Here is a 20,059-nt window from a genome sequence, read left to right on the forward strand (position 1 = left end):
TGATGTAGTACAGTACTGTTAACCCGATGCGTGATGTAGTATAGTACTGTTAACCCGATGCGTGATGTAGTATAGTACTGTTAACCCGATGCGTGATGTAGTATAGTACTGTTAACCCGATGCGTGATGTAGTATAGTACTGTTAACCCGATGCGTGATGTAGTATAGTACTGTTAACCCGATGCGTGATGTAGTATAGTACTGTTAACCCGATGCGTGATGTAGTATAGTACTGTTAACCCGATGCGTGATGTAGTATAGTACTGTTAACCCGATGCGTGATGTAGTATAGTACTGTTAACCCGATGCGTGATGTAGTACAGTACTATTAACCCGATGCGTGATGTAGTATAGTACTATTAACCCGATGCGTGATGTAGTATAGTACTGTTAACCCGATGCGTGATGTAGTATAGTACTATTAACCCGATGCGTGATGTAGTATAGTACTGTTAACCCGATGCGTGATGTAGTATAGTACTGTTAACCCGATGCGTGATGTAGTATAGTACTATTAACCCGATGCGTGATGTAGTATAGTACTGTTAACCCGATGCGTGATGTAGTATAGTACTATTAACCCGATGCGTGATGTAGTATAGTACTGTTAACCCGATGCGTGATGTAGTACAGTACTGTTAACCCGATGCGTGATGTAGTACAGTACTATTAACCCGATGCGTGATGTAGTATAGTACTATTAACCCGATGCGTGATGTAGTATAGTACTGTTAACCCGATGCGTGATGTAGTATAGTACTGTTAACCCGATGCGTGATGTAGTATAGTACTGTTAACCCGATGCGTGATGTAGTATAGTACTGTTAACCCGATGCGTGATGTAGTACAGTACTATTAACCCGATGCGTGATGTAGTATAGTACTGTTAACCCGATGCGTGATGTAGTACAGTACTATTAACCCGATGCGTGATGTAGTATAGTACTGTTAACCCGATGCGTGATGTAGTATAGTACTGTTAACCCGATGCGTGATGTAGTATAGTACTGTTAACCCGATGCGTGATGTAGTATAGTACTGTTAACCCGATGCGTGATGTAGTACAGTACTATTAACCCGATGCGTGATGTAGTATAGTACTGTTAACCCGATGCGTGATGTAGTACAGTACTATTAACCCGATGCGTGATGTAGTATAGTACTGTTAACCCGATGCGTGATGTAGTACAGTACTATTAACCCGATGCGTGATGTAGTATAGTACTGTTAACCCGATGCGTGATGTAGTATAGTACTGTTAACCCGATGCGTGATGTAGTATAGTACTATTAACCTCTTCAGTCGACCCTATACTTTTTTGAACATTCTGTTAAAAATCGCGCAACATTTCAGCGCCCTGCTACTCATGCCAGGAATATAGTATATGCATTTGCTTAGTCTGTGTGGATAGAAAACACTCAGACGTTTAAAAAACTGGTTAAATCACTGCTGTGGCTTTACCAGAACGGAATTTACATCGAAAAGCACAGGAAAAACTGATCACTGAAAATGGGGAAAATATATCCATGCGCTACTTGAACCCATTGATAAACGTGAACCACAATTAATTGCCTGAGGTTGCAGTACCTACAGCTTCCACAGGGTGTCTAGAGTCTTGTCATTTCCCTTCGAGTTTTTTCTTGGTCAAACACATACAGGACACCGTATCTAATCCGGTCTACGACCGGATATTTTCGTTGAGTTTCTAGCCGGACATTTTTCCAGACGGACAGCTAATGATCTTTACATCGCCTCCTGATGAATTTTATCGCTTATTAACGTTTACTAATACCTAAAGTTGCATTACAAACGTATTTCGAAGTGTTTTGTGAAAGTTTATCGTCGACTTTTTGAATTTTAAAAAATGACGTTACGTTTTGAAACGATGTTTTTTCGTTTATCACACAGTCTACATATAACGATATCTAGGCTTTATATGGACCGATTTAATCGAAATAAAGACCCAAATAGTGTTTATGGGACATCTAGGAGTGCCAACAAAGAAGATGGTGAAAGGTAATGAATGTTTTCTATTTTATTGTGCGGTTTGTGTAACGCCGAAATGCTAATTATTTTGTTTACGTCCCCTGTGGGTCTTTTGGGGTGTTGCATGCTATCAGATAATAGCTTCTCATGCTTTCGCCGAAAAGCATTTTAAAAATCTGACTTGTTGCCTGGATTCACAACGAGTGTAGCTTTAATTCGATACCCTGCATGTGTATTTTAATGAACTTTTGAGTTTTAACTAATACTATTAGCATTTAGCGTAGCGCATTTGCATTTCCAGAGCTCTAGTTGGGACGCAAGCGTCCCGAGTAGAAGCAACAGGTTAACCCGATGCGTGATGTAGTATAGTACTGTTAACCCGATGCGTGATGTAGTATAGTACTGTTAACCCGATGCGTGATGTAGTATAGTACTATTAACCCGATGCGTGATGTAGTATAGTACTATTAACCCGATGCGTGATGTAGTATGAACTGTGAGTGTTGTAGTATGGTAATATGAACTATGTGAGTGATGTAGTATAGTACTATTAACCCGATGCGTGATGTAGTATAGTACTATTAACCCGATGCGTGATGTAGTATAGTACTATTAACCCGATGCGTGATGTAGTATGAACTGTGAGTGTTGTAGTATGGTAATATGAACTATGTGAGTGATGTAGTATAGTACTGTTAACCCGATGCGTGATGTAGTATAGTACTATTAACCCGATGCGTGATGTAGTATAGTACTGTTAACCCGATGCGTGATGTAGTATGGTAATATGAACTCTGTGAGTGATGTAGTATAGTACTGTTAACCCGATGCGTGATGTAGTATGGTAATATGAACTCTGTGAGTGATGTAGTATAGTACTGTTAACCCGATGCGTGATGTAGTATGGTAATATGAACTCTGTGAGTGATGTAGTATAGTACTGTTAACCCGATGCGTGATGTAGTATGGTAATATGAACTCTGTGAGTGATGTAGTATAGTACTATTAACCCGATGCGTGATGTAGTATAGTACTATTAACCCGATGCGTGATGTAGTATAGTACTATTAACCCGATGCGTGATGTAGTATGAACTGTGAGTGTTGTAGTATGGTAATATGAACTATGTGAGTGATGTAGTATAGTACTGTTAACCCGATGCGTGATGTAGTATAGTACTATTAACCCGATGCGTGATGTAGTGTAGTACTGTTAACCCGATGCGTGATGTAGTATGGTAATATGAACTCTGTGAGTGATGTAGTATAGCACTGTTAACCCGATGCGTGATGTAGTATGGTAATATGAACTCTGTGAGTGATGTAGTATAGTACTATTAACCCGATGCGTGATGTAGTATGGTAATATGAACTCTGTGAGTGATGTAGTATAGTACTGTTAACCCGATGCGTGATGTAGTATGGTAATATGAACTCTGTGAGTGATGTAGTATAGTACTGTTAACCCGATGCGTGATGTAGTATGGTAATATGAACTCTGTGAGTGATGTAGTATAGTACTGTTAACCCGATGCGTGATGTAGTATGGTAATATGAACTCTGTGAGTGATGTAGTATAGTACTATTAACTCTGTGAGTGATGTAGTATGAACTGTGAGTGTTGTAGTATGGTAATATGAACTCTGTGAGTGATGTAGTATAGTACTATTAACTCTGTGAGTGATGTAGTATGTAATATTAACTCTGTGAGTGATGTAGTATAGTACTATTAACTCTGTGAGTGTTGTAGTATGTAATATTAACTCTGTGAGTGTTGTAGTATGTAATATTAACTCTGTGAGTGATGTAGTATAGTACTATTAACTCTGTGAGTGTTGTAGTACAGTAATATTAACTCTGTGAGTGATGTAGTACAGTAATATTAACTCTGTGAGTGATGTAGTACAGTAATATTAACTCTGTGAGTGATGTAGTACTGTAATATTAACTCTGTGAGTGATGTAGTACAGTAATATTAACTCTGTGAGTGTTGTAGTATGTAATATGAACTCTGTGAGTGATGTAGTATGGTAATATGAACTCTGTGAGTGATGTAGTATAGTACTATTAACCCGATGCGTGATGTAGTATAGTACTATTAACCCGATGCGTGATGTAGTATAGTACTATTAACCCGATGCGTGATGTAGTATGAACTGTGAGTGTTGTAGTATGGTAATATGAACTATGTGAGTGATGTAGTATAGTACTGTTAACCCGATGCGTGATGTAGTATGGTAATATGAACTCTGTGAGTGATGTAGTATAGCACTGTTAACCCGATGCGTGATGTAGTATGGTAATATGAACTCTGTGAGTGATGTAGTATAGTACTGTTAACCCGATGCGTGATGTAGTATGGTAATATGAACTCTGTGAGTGATGTAGTATAGTACTGTTAACCCGATGCGTGATGTAGTATGGTAATATGAACTCTGTGAGTGATGTAGTATAGTACTATTAACTCTGTGAGTGATGTAGTATGAACTGTGAGTGTTGTAGTATGGTAATATGAACTCTGTGAGTGATGTAGTATAGTACTATTAACTCTGTGAGTGATGTAGTATGTAATATTAACTCTGTGAGTGATGTAGTATAGTACTATTAACTCTGTGAGTGTTGTAGTATGTAATATTAACTCTGTGAGTGTTGTAGTATGTAATATTAACTCTGTGAGTGATGTAGTATAGTACTATTAACTCTGTGAGTGTTGTAGTACAGTAATATTAACTCTGTGAGTGATGTAGTACAGTAATATTAACTCTGTGAGTGATGTAGTACAGTAATATTAACTCTGTGAGTGATGTAGTACTGTAATATTAACTCTGTGAGTGATGTAGTACAGTAATATTAACTCTGTGAGTGTTGTAGTATGTAATATGAACTCTGTGAGTGATGTAGTATGGTAATATGAACTCTGTGAGTGTTGTAGTATGTAATATTAACTCTGTGAGTGATGTAGTACAGTAATATTAACTCTGTGAGTGATGTAGTATAGTAATATTAACTGTGAGTGATGTAGTACAGTAATATTAATTCTGTGAGTGATGTAGTACAGTAATATTAACTCTGTGAGTGATGTAGTACAGTAATATTAACTCTGTGAGTGTTGTAGTATGTAATATTAACTCTGTGAGTGTTGTAGTACAGTAATATTAACTCTGTGAGTGATGTAGTACAGTAATATTAACTCTGTGAGTGATGTAGTACAGTAATATTAACTCTGTGAGTGATGTAGTACAGTAATATTAACTCTGTGAGTGTTGTAGTATGTAATATTAACTCTGTGAGTGATGTAGTATAGTACTATTAACTCTGAGTGTTGTAGTACAGTAATATTAACTCTGTGAGTGATGTAGTACAGTAATATTAACTCTGTGAGTGATGTAGTACAGTAATATTAACTCTGTGAGTCATGTAGTACTGTAATATTAACTCTGTGAGTGATGTAGTACAGTAATATTAACTCTGTGAGTGTTGTAGTATGTAATATGAACTCTGTGAGTGATGTAGTATGGTAATATGAACTCTGTGAGTGTTGTAGTATGTAATATTAAAGTGATGTAGTACAGTAATATTAACTCTGTGAGTGATGTAGTATAGTAATATTAACTGTGAGTGATGTAGTACAGTAATATTAATTCTGTGAGTGATGTAGTACAGTAATATTAACTCTGTGAGTGATGTAGTACAGTAATATTAACTCTGTGAGTGATGTAGTACAGTAATATTAACTCTGTGAGTGATGTAGTACTGTAATATGAACTCTGTGAGTGTTGTAGTTAGTATCTGTGCAGTATCTCTCCCATTGGAAGCTGCTGAGGGGAAGACGGCTCATAATAAAGTCTGGAACGGAGCAAACGGAATGGCGTCAAACACATGGAAACCATGGAAACCATGGAAACCACGTGTTTGATACTGTTGATATCCTTCCAAACATTCCGCTCCAGCCTTTACTAAGTGCCCGTCCTCCCCAATTAAGGTGCCGCCCCTTCCCTCCAACCTCCTGTGATCTCTAAAGGTACCTGTGCTAGTGCCGATGCTGAAGGCCTGCAGTCTGTTTCCAGAGAAGAGACTATAGCTGATCCCTCTTCTGGTTCCATCAGGGTACTGGGCCTGATCCTGAGCTACAGCCGTACCTGCAGAGAGACAGGTTAAGACATACAGAGTACAACGTTACCAGGCAGGAAGGTTACGTATTTCAACGAGAATCCAATAAAACATGAACAGAACCCAACATAACATTGACACGGTGGTCACCAACGCATCAACGGCAACCGACGGCCCGCTCTTCCTAGTCGATCACCAAACATTTCTGTAGAAAAGCCAACGATAAAGACATGAAGGACACTGGGTAGGCAAAGCATTTCCTATTTTCATTTGTCTAATAAAACTAACTCCGCCTACCTGGCGGACCGGGAGATCTGTAGCTCAATCAGGTGTGCCTCCTGGGCTGACCAATCAGATAGCTCATACGCTTACCGAGAGATTCCACGGCCCCAGCCACAGCAACGTTTGCTACTAGACTACGTGAGACTTCATAACCATGACCAGAGAGAGAGAGAGAGAGAGACTGTCAAAGAATATAGCAAAGAGCTACGGTTTTTATGAGTTCAAAATCTAAGTTTTATTCAATAATGGTTCTATTCAACACTAATAATAAAACATAAAACATAAAACATAAAACATAAAACATAAAACATAAAAAGCTTCTCTCTACTTCCATTCGCGCTGCAGCTGCAACGAATGTGTAGCCCGAGTGTATCGATAGCCCTGCGGTTTTGTTATTATTATTATTATTATTATTGGAAAAGGAGAAGAAGGATCCCGCACATTGCTCTTTATAGTATCTTTAATAAGCTTTACGTATCGGCCTCACGGCCTTCGTCAGAGCTTTTTCCAAACACCTGCATAAAAAGATAGCTCAGATGTGCGAGTGGCTTGTGAATTCAGAATTATTATTATTATTAGCAGCTAGTCTTTCTCTGGTCATAGGAACAACATGAATTTGTGCCTGAGGTAGATACGGTGTGACTTGAGTTTCGCCATCAGGTGGAAGACCGTGTCCCCTCTCTCCGGTCAGTCTCACCAGAGGAAAGGAAGGAGAGAGAAGGCAGGTACCGTGAGAGACAGACTCTCTGCTGCTCTCCTCCTCCACTGAGACTAATGCCGTGTTCAAAACACCTGGGAACTCTAAGACTTCTGACTTCAGTATGTTCAAGACACCTGGGAACTCTGGGGAAAAAAACAAGATCCGACTGGGGATAATGGTTTTGAATGATCATCCAACTCAGAAACTCGGGCATCTTTCTAGAGCTCCAACTTTCTGACCTGACGTTCACTGGCGTCATGATTTGACCTCGTTTTTGTCTGAGTTCCCAGGTGTCATGAAAGCACCGTGACCATCAGTCGTGTAAAATTTTAAACATTTATGCTCGTCTGTGACTCGCAAGTGCTACACCAACTGATCTAGATTGTTATCGAAGCTCCAGTTTTGAAATATTATAATGGTCTGAGAGGAACCATATTACCAGACATATAGTCTGAGATAATGTATTAGACCAGACATATAGTCTGTGATAATGTATTACACCAGACATATGGTCTGTGATAATGTATTAAACCAGGCATTAGGTCTGTGATAATGTATTAGGCCAGACATATAGTCAATATGCTGTGATAATGTATTAGACCAGGCATCATGTCAATATGCTGTGATAATGTATTAGACCAGACATATAGTCTGTGATAATGTATTAGACCAGGCATATAGTTTGTGATAATGTATTAGATCTGTGATAATGTATTAGGCCAGACATATCGTCTGTGATAATGTAGTAGGCCAGACATATAGTCTGTGATAATGTATTAGGCCAGATATTAGTCTGAGATAATGTATTTGACCAGGCATATAGTCTGTGATAATGTATTAGACCAAGCATATAGTCTGTGATAATGTATTAGACCAGGCATATTGTCGATATGCTGTGATAATGTATTAGACCAGGCATATGTCAATATGCTGTGATAATGTATTAGGGCAGGCATGTAGTCAATATGCTGTGATATTGTATTAGACCAGGCATATAGCCAATATGCTGTGATAATGTATTAGACCAGGCATATAGTCAATATCCTGTGATAATGTATTAGACCAGGCATATAGCCAATATCCTGTGATAATGTATTAGGCCAGGCATATAGTCAATATCCTGTGATAATGTATTAGACCAGGCATATAGTCCATATCCTGTGATAATGTATTAGACCAGGCATATAGCCAATATGCTGTGATAATGTATTCGGGCAGGCATATAGTCAATATGCTGTGATAATGTATTAGACCAGGCATATGTCAATATGCTGTGATAATGTATTAGACCAGGCATATAGTAAATATCCTGTGATAATGTATTAGACCAGGCATATAGCCAATATGCTGTGATAATGTATTAGGGCAGGCATATAGTCGATATGCTGTGATAATGTATTAGACCAGGCTTATAGCCAATATCCTGTGATAATGTATTAGACCAGGCATATAGCCAATATGCTGTGATAATGTATTAGACCAGGCATATGTCAATATGCTGTGATAATGTATTAGACCAGGCATATGTCAATATGCTGTGATAATGTATTCGGGCAGGCATGTAGTCAATATGCTGTGATATTGTATTAGACCAGGCATATAGTCGATATGCTGTGATATTGTATTAGACCAGGCATATGTCAATATCCTGTGATAATGTATTAGACCAGGCATATAGTCAATATCCCGTGATAATGTATTAGACCAGGCATATAGTCAATATCCTGTGATAATGTATTAGACCAGGCATATAGTCAATATCCTGTGATAATGTATTAGACCAGGCATATAGTCAATATCCTGTGATAATGTATTAGACCTACTGCACAAATCTCATTCCTACAGAACTGTTTTTAGTAGTTACATTTTTTAAGTCATGTTTAAAAAAAAACATCTGAGCGGTAGATCTCGGCTTGCTCTCTTTACTCAGTTAAGGTCGCATCAACAGAACCGAATGTCACATCAACAGAACCCAATGTCACATCAACAGAACCCAATGTCACATCAACAGAACCCAATGTCACATCAACAGAACCCAATGTCACATCAACAGATCCCAATGTCACATCAACAGAACCCAATGTCAGAACCCGATAGATCGTCAACATAACCTAATAGAACATCAACAGAACCTGATAGAACGTCAACAGAACCTGATCGAACGTCAACAGAACCTAATAGAACATCAACAGAACCTGATAGAACGTCAACAGAACCTGATAGAACGTCAACAGAACCTGATAGAACATCAACAGAACCCAATAGAACATCAACAGAACCTGATAGAAAGTCAACAGAACCCAATATTGGACGATGCAACTACAGTGGAAAATATTTTGGGGAAACTCATATTGTTCTGGCAAATTCTCACAAAGAAACTTCATTGGGGAAGAAGGATGTTTAACATGATGTTTACATTTGTATCACAAACGTTTTTGTTGTTGTTGTTGTTGTTGAAGATCATGATGAAAGTGACCCTTTCAGTCCTGTTTTAGACCTGTACATGCCTTCTGTAAGACCCTATGACCTGTGAACCAGACGTGATACAGACAACAGCTTGGTGTCGTTATAGTCCTTATAATGTTGCTCAAATACGGAGTATGTCTAGATTCTGAAATACACATTTTTTCATATTTATTTATTTAACATAGAAAATCTAAACACTACCTGTTTTAACTTAACATTTTTTTATATACATATATATATTGTTTGTAACTATATAATCTTCAAACACGTCAACATTCCAGAGTGGTGCTCTCTGCTACTTTTAATAATGTGACCCATTCTATACAGAGACATTTACGTGATAGGTCATTAACCAATCAGAGCCCTCCATTATGATTGCACGCTCATCAAGTCACCTGCAGAGGGAGTTTGAATCTATTTTCGGGTTCGCGGATCATAGCGTCTTACAGAGGTCTAAAAAGGGACTGAATTGGCCACTTTCATCATGATTTTCTACAAAATGGTTTGTGATAGAAATGTATAAGGCGTTTCAAACATCTCTTCACCCAATTACGTTTCTACGTGAGAATGTCCAGAGAAATCAGATACCAAAAAATATTTTCTGCTCCCGCTGGCGTGGAATCTCCCTATCACGTCAACAGAACCTAATAGAACGTCAACAGAACCCAATAGAACGTCAACAGAATCCAAAAGAACGTAAACAGAACCCAAAAGAACGTAAACAGAACATGAACAGAATCCAGCAGAATGTCAACAGTATCCAACTGAATATAGCAGAACTTCAACAGAATCCAACAGAACGTCAACAGAACATGAACCGAATCCAACAGAACCCAATAGAATGTCAACAGAACCCAAAAGAATGTAAAAATAATCCAAAAGAACGTAAACAGAATCCAACAGAACATCAACAGAATCCAAAAGAACGTAAACAGAACATGAACAGAATGTCAACAGAACGTCAACAGAATCCAATCAAACATCAACAGAAATCAATTGAACATGAACAGAATCCAATCAGAATTCTGAGTAACAGGCAACAGTTCCAACATTATTCTACCTTTATTTAACTAGGCAAGTCAGTTAAGAGCAAATTCTTAATTTCAATGACAGCCTAGGAACAGTGCCTGAACGTCAGAACGACAGATTTGTACCTTGTCAGCTCGGGGATTTGAACTTGCAACCTTCCAGTTACTAGTCCAACGCTCTAACCACTAGGCTACGCTGCCGCCCCAAGATGACGTGTTACCGACAGTCTAGTCTACTGATAGTGAGTTGAGTATCTACAGATGTGACTATCCAAATAAAGTTACCACAAACCTTTGGCGGCGTTCTCCTGTATGCTGACGTCTCTGGCGTTCCTTGAGAACCTGATGCCTGTATACACCTGTTCCTTCACATAGACCAACACCACCCCCAGGCTGGACTGGGCCGGGGTTCCCTGGTCCATAGCCTCCACCATGAGGGTCCTCTGAGCCTGACTCAGCCTGTCTATCCCCTCTGTCCCCTGGATCTCCCCTGTTAGGGAGTTGATGCTGAAACCCCTCACTGGCCCGGCAAAACGGTAGAACACAGAGCCGTTGGCGCCAAAGTCCTTGTCCTCGGCCCGCATGGTGGCCAGGACCCGATGTGATTTGCTGGCCAAGACCTCGACAACGAGGGGGTCTTGGATGAAGAATGGAGCATTGTCGTTTATGTCCAGGATCGTCACGGTCACCTGGGTTACAAAGAAGCGGAGAATGAAAAGGGGGTTTGGGTTGGGAAAGAGAGGGAGGAGAGAGGGTTGGAAAAGAGAGGGAGGAGAGAGGGTTGGGAAAGAGAGGGAGGAGAGAGGGTTGGAAAAGAGAGGGAGGAGAGAGGGTTGGGAAAGAGAGGGAGGAGAGAGGGTTGGGAAAGATAGGGAGGAGAGAGGGTTGGGAAAGATAGGGAGGAGAGAGGGTTGGGAGAGAGAGGGAGGAGAGAGGGTTGGAAAAGAGAGGGAGGAGAGAGGGTTGGGAAAGATAGGGAGGAGAGAGGGTTAGGCAAGAGAGGGAGGAGAGAGGGTTGGGAAAGATAGGGAGGAGAGAGGGTTAGGCAAGAGAGGGAGGAGAGAGGGTTGGAAAAGAGAGGGAGGAGAGAGGGTTGGGAAAGATAGGGAGGAGAGAGGGTTGGGAGAGAGGGAGGAGAGAGGGTTGGAAAAGAGAGGGAGGAGAGAGGGTTGGGAAAGATAGGGAGGAGAGTGGGTTAGGCAAGAGAGGGAGGAGAGAGGGTTGGGAGAGAGAGGGAGGAGAGAGGGTTGGGAGAGAGAGGGATGAGAGAGGGTTGGGAGAGACAGGGGAGGAGAGAAGGTTAGGAAAGAGAGGGAGGAGAGAGGGTTGGGAAAGAGAGGGAGGGAGGAGAGGGTTGGGAGAGAGAGGGAGGAGAGAGGGTTAGGAAAGAGAGGGAGGAGAGAGGGTTGGGAGAGAGAGGGGGAGAGAGGGTTGGGAAAGGGAGGGAGAGAGAGGGTTGGGAAAGAGAGGGAGGAGAGAGGGTTAGGCAAGAGAGGGAGGAGAGAGGGTTGGGAGAGAGAGGGGGAGAGAGGGTTGGGAAAGAGAGGGAGGAGAGAGGGTTAGGAAAGAGAGGGAGGAGAGAGAGGGAGGGAGAGGGTTGGGAAGAGGGGGGGAGAGAGGGAGGAGAGAGGGTTAGGAAGAGAGGGGGAGAGAGGGTTGGGAAAGAGAGGGAGGAGAGAGGGTTAGGAAAGGGAGGGAGGAGAGAGGGTTGGAGAGAGAGGGGGAGAGAGGGTTGGGAAAGAGAGGGGGGAGAGAGGGAGGAGAGAGGGTTAGGAAAGAGAGGGAGGAGAGAGGGTTGGGAAAGAGAGGGAGGAGAGAGGGTTAGGAAGGGAGGGAGGAGAGAGGGTTGGCAGAGAGGGGGGAGAGAGGGTTGGGAAAGAGAGGTAGGAGAGAGGGTTAGGCAAGAGAGGGAGGAGAGAGGGTTGGGGAGAGAGGGAGGAGAGAGGGGTTGGGGAGAGAGGGAGGGAGAGAGGGTTGGGAAAGGGAGGGAGGAGAGAGGGTTGGGAGAGAGAGGGGGAGAGAGTGTTGGGAAAGAGAGGGAGGAGAGGGGTTGGGAAAGAGAGGGAGGAGAGGGGGTTAGGAAAGAGAGGGAGGAGAGAGGTTGGGAGAGAGAGGGGGAGAGAGGGTTGGGAGAGAGAGGGGGAGAGAGGGTTAGGCAAGAAGGGGAGGAGAGAGGGTTAGGCAAGAAGGGGAGGAGAGAGGGTTGGGAGAGAGAGGGAGGAGAGAGGGTTGGGAGAGAGAGGGAGGAGAGAGGGTTGGGAAAGGGAGGGAGGAGAGAGGGTTGGGAGAGAGAGGGGGAGAGAGTGTTGGGAAAGAGAGGGAGGAGAGGGGGTTGGGAAAGAGAGGGAGGAGAGGGGGTTAGGAAAGAGAGGGAGGAGAGAGGGTTGGGAGAGAGAGGGGGAGAGAGGGTTGGGAGAGAGAGGGAGAGAGGGTTAGGCAAGAAGGGGAGGAGAGAGGGTTAGGCAAGAAGGGAGGAGAGAGGGTTGGGAGAGAGAGGGAGGAGAGAGGGTTAGGAGAGAGAGGGAGGAGAGAGGGTTAGGCAAGAAGGGGAGGAGAGAGGGTTGGGAGAGAGGGAGGGAGAGAGGGTTAGGCAAGAATGGGGGAGAGAGGGTTAGGCAAGAAGGGGAGGAGAGAGGGTTAGGCAAGAAGGGGAGGAGAGGGTTGGGAGAGAGAGGGAGGAGAGAGGGTTAGGAGAGAGAGGGAGGAGAGAGGGTTAGGCAAGAAGGGGGAGGAGAGAGGGTTGGGAGAGAGAGGGAGGAGAGAGGGTTAGGCAAGAATGGGAGGAGAGAGGGTTAGGCAAGAAGGGGAGGAGAGAGGGTTGGGAGAGAGAGGGAGGAGAGAGGGTTGGGAGAGAGAAGAGGAGAGAGGGTTGGGAGAGAGAAGAGGAGAGAGGGTTGGGGGAGAGAAGAGTAGAGAGGGTTGGGAAAGAGAGGGAAGAGAGAGGGTTGGGAAAGAGAGGGAGGAGAGAGGGTTAGGCAAGAAGGGGAGGAGAGAGGGTCAGGCAAGAAGGAGGAGAGAGAGTTGGGAGAGAGAGGGAGGAGAGAGGGTTGGGAGAGAGAAGAGGAGAGAGGGTTGGGAGAGAGAAGAGGAGAGAGGGTTGGGGGAGAGAAGAGGAGAGAGGGTTGGGAGAGAGAAGAGGATAGAGGGTTGGGAAAGAGAGGAGGAGAGAGGGTTGGGAAAGAGAGGAGGAGAGACGGTTGGGAAAGAGAGGGAGAAGAGAGGGTTGGGAAAGAGAGGGAGGAGAGAGGGTTGGGAAAGAGAGGGAGAAGAGAGGGTTGGGAAAGAGAGGGAGGAGAGAGGGTTGGGGGAGATGTGATGGTAAAGTTATCCTCTGAGGAAGGTAGTATGCCTATATAAAATACATATTGTCCTTCACATAAAGTATTTACTGAAAAATCTATGATGTGTTGTCGTCTGGCACTGTTACCTGAGCCGAGGTGTTTCTGGGCTCGGCAGGTGACAGGTCCACAGCGAACACACGGAAGCTGTACGACGCCCTCTTCTCTCGGTCCACCGGCGACGCCGTTGTAATACAGCCAGTGTTTTCGTCAACGGTGAAAGCGCCCCGAGCCTCTTGACTCAGGAAATACAGCACCTTCCCGTTCTCCCCCTCGTCTGCGTCTGTGGCCGTCACCTGTGGCCGTCAACAATATTCGTTTTTTTTTTGTTGAAAGTTATGGATCTATTATGAACTAGCTTTAATACTGCAGATATGTTGTAGCTTCCATCAATGTAATTGTCTGCATCATTTCCACTCCCTCATATATATATTTTGTAAATATGTACCGTATATATACACAGACACACCTTTAAAAAATATATTTTCCTTTATTATTGTCCCCTAACCCTACCACCCCTCCCCTAACCCTACCACCCCTCCCCTAACGCTACCACGCCTCCCCTAACCCTACCACCCCTCCCCTAACCCTACCACCCCTCCCCTAACGCTACCACCCCTCCCCTAACCCTACCACCCCTCCCCTACTCTACCACCCCTCCCCTAACGCTACCACCCCTCCCCTAACGCTACCACCCCTCCCCTAACCCTACCACCCCTCCCCTAACCCTACCACCCCTCCCCTAACGCTACCACCCCTCCCCTAACCCTACCACCCCTCCCCTAATGCTACCACCCCTCCCCTAGCCCTACCCCCTCCCCCTAACCCTACCACCCCTCCGCTAACCCTACCACCCCTCCCCTAACCCTACCACCCCTCCCCTAACGCTACCACCCCTCCCCTAACCCTACCACACCTCCCCTAACGCTACCACCCCTCCCCTAACGCTACCACCCCTCCCCTAACCCTACCACCCCTCCCCTACTCTACCACCCCTCCCTAACGCTACCACCCCTCCCTAACCCTACCACCCCTCCCTAATGCTACCACCCCTCCCCTAACCCTACCACCCCTCCCTAACCCTACCACCCCTCCCCTAATGCTACCACCCCTCCCCTAACCCTACCACCCTCCCCCCACTACCCTCCCCTAACCCTACCACCCCCTCCCCTAATGCTACCACCCTCCCCTAAACCACCACCCCTCCCTAACGCTACCACCCCTCCCCTAACCCTACCACCCCCTCCCTAACACTACCACCCTCCCCTAAACCTACCACCCCTCCCTAACCCTACCACCCCTCCCCTAACCCTACCACACACCAAATCAACCTAACACTGAACCACCCCTGCTTACCATCTAACAAGTATGGGTAACTGCAGCCCAATATGGTGACCCTAGTATGGGTATCCAGCCCAATATGGTGACCTTAATGGGTACCACCCAATATGGTGACCTTAATGGGCTAGCCCAAGGTGACACCAAATCAACTGCAGTATGGTGACCATTGGGTAACTGCAGCCCAATATGGTGAATGAAATAACTGCAGCCCATCTAGTACAAGTATGGGTAACTGCAGCCCAATATGGTGACCCTAGTATGGGTATCTGCAGCCCAATATGGTGACCTTAGTATGGGTATCTGCAGCCCAATATGGTGACCTTAGTATGGGTATCTGCAGCCCAATATGATGACCCTAGTATGGGTAACTGCAGCCCAATATGGTGACCTTAGTATGGGTAACTGCAGCCCAATATGGTGACCCTAGTATGGGTAACTGCAGCCCAATATGGTGACCCTAGTATGGGTAACTGCAGCCCAATATTGTGACCCTAGTATGGGTAACTGCAGCCCAATATGGTGACCCTAGTATGGGTAACTGCAGCCCAATATGGTGACCTTAGTATGGGTAACTGCAGCCCAATATGGTGACCCTAGTATGGGTAACTGCAGCCCAATATGGTGACCCTAGTATGGGTAACTGCAGCCCAATATGGTGACCCTAGTATGGGTAACTGCAGCCCAATATGGTGACCCTAGTATGGGTAACTGCAGCCCAATATGGTGACCCTAGTATGGGTAACTGCAGCCCAATATGGTGACCCTAGTATGGGTAACTGCAGCCCAATATGGTGACCCTAGTATGGGTAACTGCAGCCCAATATGGTGACCCTAGTATGGGTAACTGCAGCCCAATATGGTGACCCTAGTATGGGTAACTGCAGCCCAATATGGTGACCCTAGTATGGGTAACTGCAGCCCAATATGGTGACCCAGTATGGGTAACTGAGCCCAATATGGTGACCCTAGGGTAACTGCAGCCCAATATGGTGACCCTAGTATGGGTAACTGCAGCCCAATATGGTGACCTAGTATGGGTAACTGCAGCCCAATATGGTGACCCTAGTATGGGTAACTGCAGCCCAATATGGTGACCCTAGTATGGGTAACTGCAGCCCAATATGGTGACCTAGTATGGGTAACTGCAGCCCAATATGGTGACCCTAGTATGGGTAACTGCAGCCCAATATGGTGACCCTAGTATGGGTAACTGCAGCCCAATATGGTGACCCTAGTATGGGTAACTGCAGCCCAATATGGTGACCCTAGTATGGGTAACTGCAGCCCAATATGGTGACCTTAGTATGGGTAACTGCAGCCCAATTTGGTGACCTTAGTATGGGTAACTGCAGCCCAATTTGGTGACCCTAGTATGGGTAACTGCAGCCCAATATGGTGACCCTAGTATGGGTAACTGCAGCCCAATATGGTGACCCTAGTATGGGCGAGTTGGTGTGTCAAGAGGAGGTGGTGTATGGAAAGCAAATCAACTGGTTGGGCAGATTGGTTGCCACTCATGACCGTTTCACGTGGCTGATTGGGCTGTACAACGAGTAGATAAGCCGGTGCGAATGATTGGTTCAAGTATGGGCAGCTGCAGCTCTGGAGTATGGATGATATCCAACGGGAGCTGACGGAGTTAATGAAATGGTTTTAACCACGTGGAAACCACGTGTGATCTCTTTGATGCCAGTCCATTGACTCCATTCCAGTCATTATTATGAGCCGTCCTCCCCTCAGCAGCCTCCTCTGTTGCTATCTTACTTTAAAAAAAAAATGTAAATCATGCGAACAAAAAAAAAATGGCCTTGTTAGCCATCGTCAATGACAACGCTATACAGACACCCAGCGGGAAACAGGTCGGCAGACACCGGGCATCTGTGTCACGACGGTCGCTAATGTGTCCGTTTTTACCCCCTCCCATGATTTCATTTCATGTAGGATAGCAGCCTACACAAGAAATAACTCATATTGATAGCCAGATGTCACCTTGATACATACATACATTCTCAATGGAACGGACATTGAACGGCAACAACACCAGGACACAGTGTCCTTTCGCTCCCGTTGCCAAGCTCTACTGGTTGCGGCAGTAAGCTCACCCTGGCGTGATGTTTTCTGACCGTGTAAATCTCTCTATGACAAGGTGACTTTTATCAATATATTCGGCTCTATTTACTCTCTCTGATTCGAAAATGCTAATTACCATCAAAATAGACATCATGCAAAACTACAAATCCCAGCAAGCTCCTGCACGTGATCTCTAGCTGACACCTTTGCTAACAGGTATTGTGTCCGTTTAAAAAAATCCACAAGGCAGTTCACAGAATTGTCCATTTAAAGAAATGTTTACAACTGAATAATTACTTACATTTAGCTAACATTAGATAGTTCATCCAGAGATTCCTACCATTTGCCATGTTTGATTACAGATGGTATTTGTAGTTCTTTATGATAGCCACAGATCATCATGTTTGGTATGAGGTTCTTTATGATAGCCACATTAGCAGCTAGTTAGTATTACATGTTTGGGGAGGGGGTAAATACAGATGGTATTTGTAGTTCTTTATGATAGCCACATTAGCAGCTAGTTAGTATTACATGTTTGCAGCTATTTAGTATTACATGTTTGGGGGGGTAAATACAGATGGTATTTGTAGTTCTTTATGATAGCCACACTAGCAGCTAGTTAGTATTACAGATGTTTAGTTCTTTATGATAGGGGGTAAATACAGATGGTATTTGTAGTTCTTTATGATAGCCACATTAGCAGCTAGTTAGTATTACATGTTTGGGGAGGGGGTAAATACAGATGAATATATAGATAAAAGTCACCTAGTCCTAGAGAGATTTACACAGTGACCAAAACATCACGTTAGGGTAAAGCCTAGACGAATCACAGCCCTTCTTTTAAGTGTTTCTACAAATCCCATATGGGTGGAAAAACGATTGGAACCATTTCCCTGTTTGACCGCTAGGTTTTATGGGTATTATGACACCTCCTCACCACCCATTCAAATGTTGAATACTGAAGTGAGACTGTTAATGGTGTAGCTGCCAATGTAACATTGTTTTGGTTTTAGTTGCATCTTAACTTAGTTGGAACCCTTATCTTACCTCAACACGAAGGTGGAGATGCAATCATATTGTATTTCATCATATCTGAACGTAAATGATCCTATCTTACCTCTAAGACTGTAGTTCCCTGGGCAGCGTCCTCTGAGACGTCTATGGTGTAGCTGCTGCTGCTGAAGGCCGGACTGTTGTCATTTACATCCAACACTTTCACCTCCACTGTGGCTGTGCTGCTCAGAGCAGGAGAACCATGGTCCAGGGCCACCACCTCCAGGTTGTACCCTGCCCGCAGCTCCCGATCCAGGGGACGAGACGTGGACAGGGCCCCTGAACTGACATGGAGTTGGAAGATCCCGTCTGGGTCTCCAGCTGTAGGAGGGAGAAGCAGAGAGACAGCTGTCATGGTGACGCCAGTTAACATTGACTAGATTTAATTTCAGTTCAGATAGTGAAGTTTTCAATGTCCATGAACATCAGATCTATTCATCATCATTGAGTCGCTCATGAGAGACGGTCTGGTGTCAACCTCTAGAGAGACGATCTGGTGTCAACCTCTAGAGAGGTGGACTGGTGTCAACCTTTAGAGACGGACTGGTGTCAACCTCTAGAGACAGACTTGTGTCAACCTCTAGAGACGATCTGGTGTCAACCTCTAGAGACGGACTGGTGTCAACCTCTAGAGACGATCTGGTGTCAACCTCTAGAGACGGACTGGTGTCAACCTCTAGAGACGGACTGGTGTCAACCTCTAGAGACGATCTGGTGTCAACCTCTAGAGACGGACTGGTGTCAACCTCTAGAGAGGTGGACTGGTGTCAACCTCTAGAGACAGACTGGTGTCAACCTTTAGAGATGATCTGGTGTCAACCTTTAGAGATGATCTGGTGTCAACCTCTAGAGACGATCTGGTGTCAACCTCTAGAGACGGACTGGTGTCAACCTCTAGAGACGGATCTGGTGTCAACCTCTAGAGAGGTGGATCTGGTGTCAACCTCTAGAGACGGACTGGTGTCAAACTCTAGAGACGGACTTGTGTCAACCTCTAGGGAGACAGTCTGGTGTCAACCTCTAGAGAAGATCTGGTGTCAACCTCTAGAGACGATCTGGTGTCAACCTCTAGAGATATGGACTGGTGTCAACCTCTAGAGACGGACTGGTGTCAACCTCTAGAGACGATCTGGTGTCAACCTCTAGAGACGATCTGGTGTCAACCTCTAGAGACGGACTGGTGTCAACCTCTAGAGAGGTGGACTGGTGTCAACCTCTAGAGAGGTGGACTGGTGTCAACCTCTAGAGACGGACTGGTGTCAACCTTTAGAGATGATCTGGTGTCAACCTTTAGAGATGATCTGGTGTCAACCTCTAGAGACGGACTGGTGTCAACCTCTAGAGAGACGGACTGGTGTCAACCTCTAGAGAAGATCTGGTGTCAACCTCTAGAGACGATCTGGTGTCAACCTCTAGAGATATGGACTGGTGTCAACCTCTAGAGAGACAGTCTGGTGTCAACCTCTAGAGACAATCTGGTGTCAACCTCTAGAGAGATGTTCTGGTGTCAACCTCTAGAGATGATCTGGTGTCAACCTCTAGAGAGACGGACTGGTGTCAACCGCTAGAGAGACAGACTGGTGTCAACCTCTAGAGAGACGAACTGGTGTCAACCTCTAGAGAGAAAAACTGGTGTCAACCTCTAGGGAGATGGACTGGTGTCAACCTCTAGAGAGATGGACTGGT

At 44.5% G+C, this 20,059-nt stretch overlaps 1 protein-coding gene across 1 annotated transcript in view; it reads right to left on the reverse strand.

Annotated features, from left to right (window-relative positions):
- Positions 1-20,059, reverse strand: part of dchs1b (dachsous cadherin-related 1b) — a 286,096-nt gene that overhangs the window by 30,087 nt on the left and 235,950 nt on the right. Inside the window, exons 22-25 of the mRNA XM_065004969.1 lie at positions 18,438-18,694; positions 13,999-14,205; positions 10,864-11,260; positions 6,011-6,124 (exon numbers count right to left, since the gene is read on the reverse strand). Coding sequence (XP_064861041.1) covers positions 6,011-6,124; positions 10,864-11,260; positions 13,999-14,205; positions 18,438-18,694 — 975 coding nt within the window. The remainder of the gene's footprint in view (positions 1-6,010; positions 6,125-10,863; positions 11,261-13,998; positions 14,206-18,437; positions 18,695-20,059) is intronic.

The sequence above is a fragment of the Oncorhynchus nerka genome, linkage group LG19 (assembly GCF_034236695.1).
Source record: "Oncorhynchus nerka isolate Pitt River linkage group LG19, Oner_Uvic_2.0, whole genome shotgun sequence".
In the NCBI taxonomy this organism is placed as follows: Eukaryota; Metazoa; Chordata; class Actinopteri; order Salmoniformes; family Salmonidae; genus Oncorhynchus; species Oncorhynchus nerka.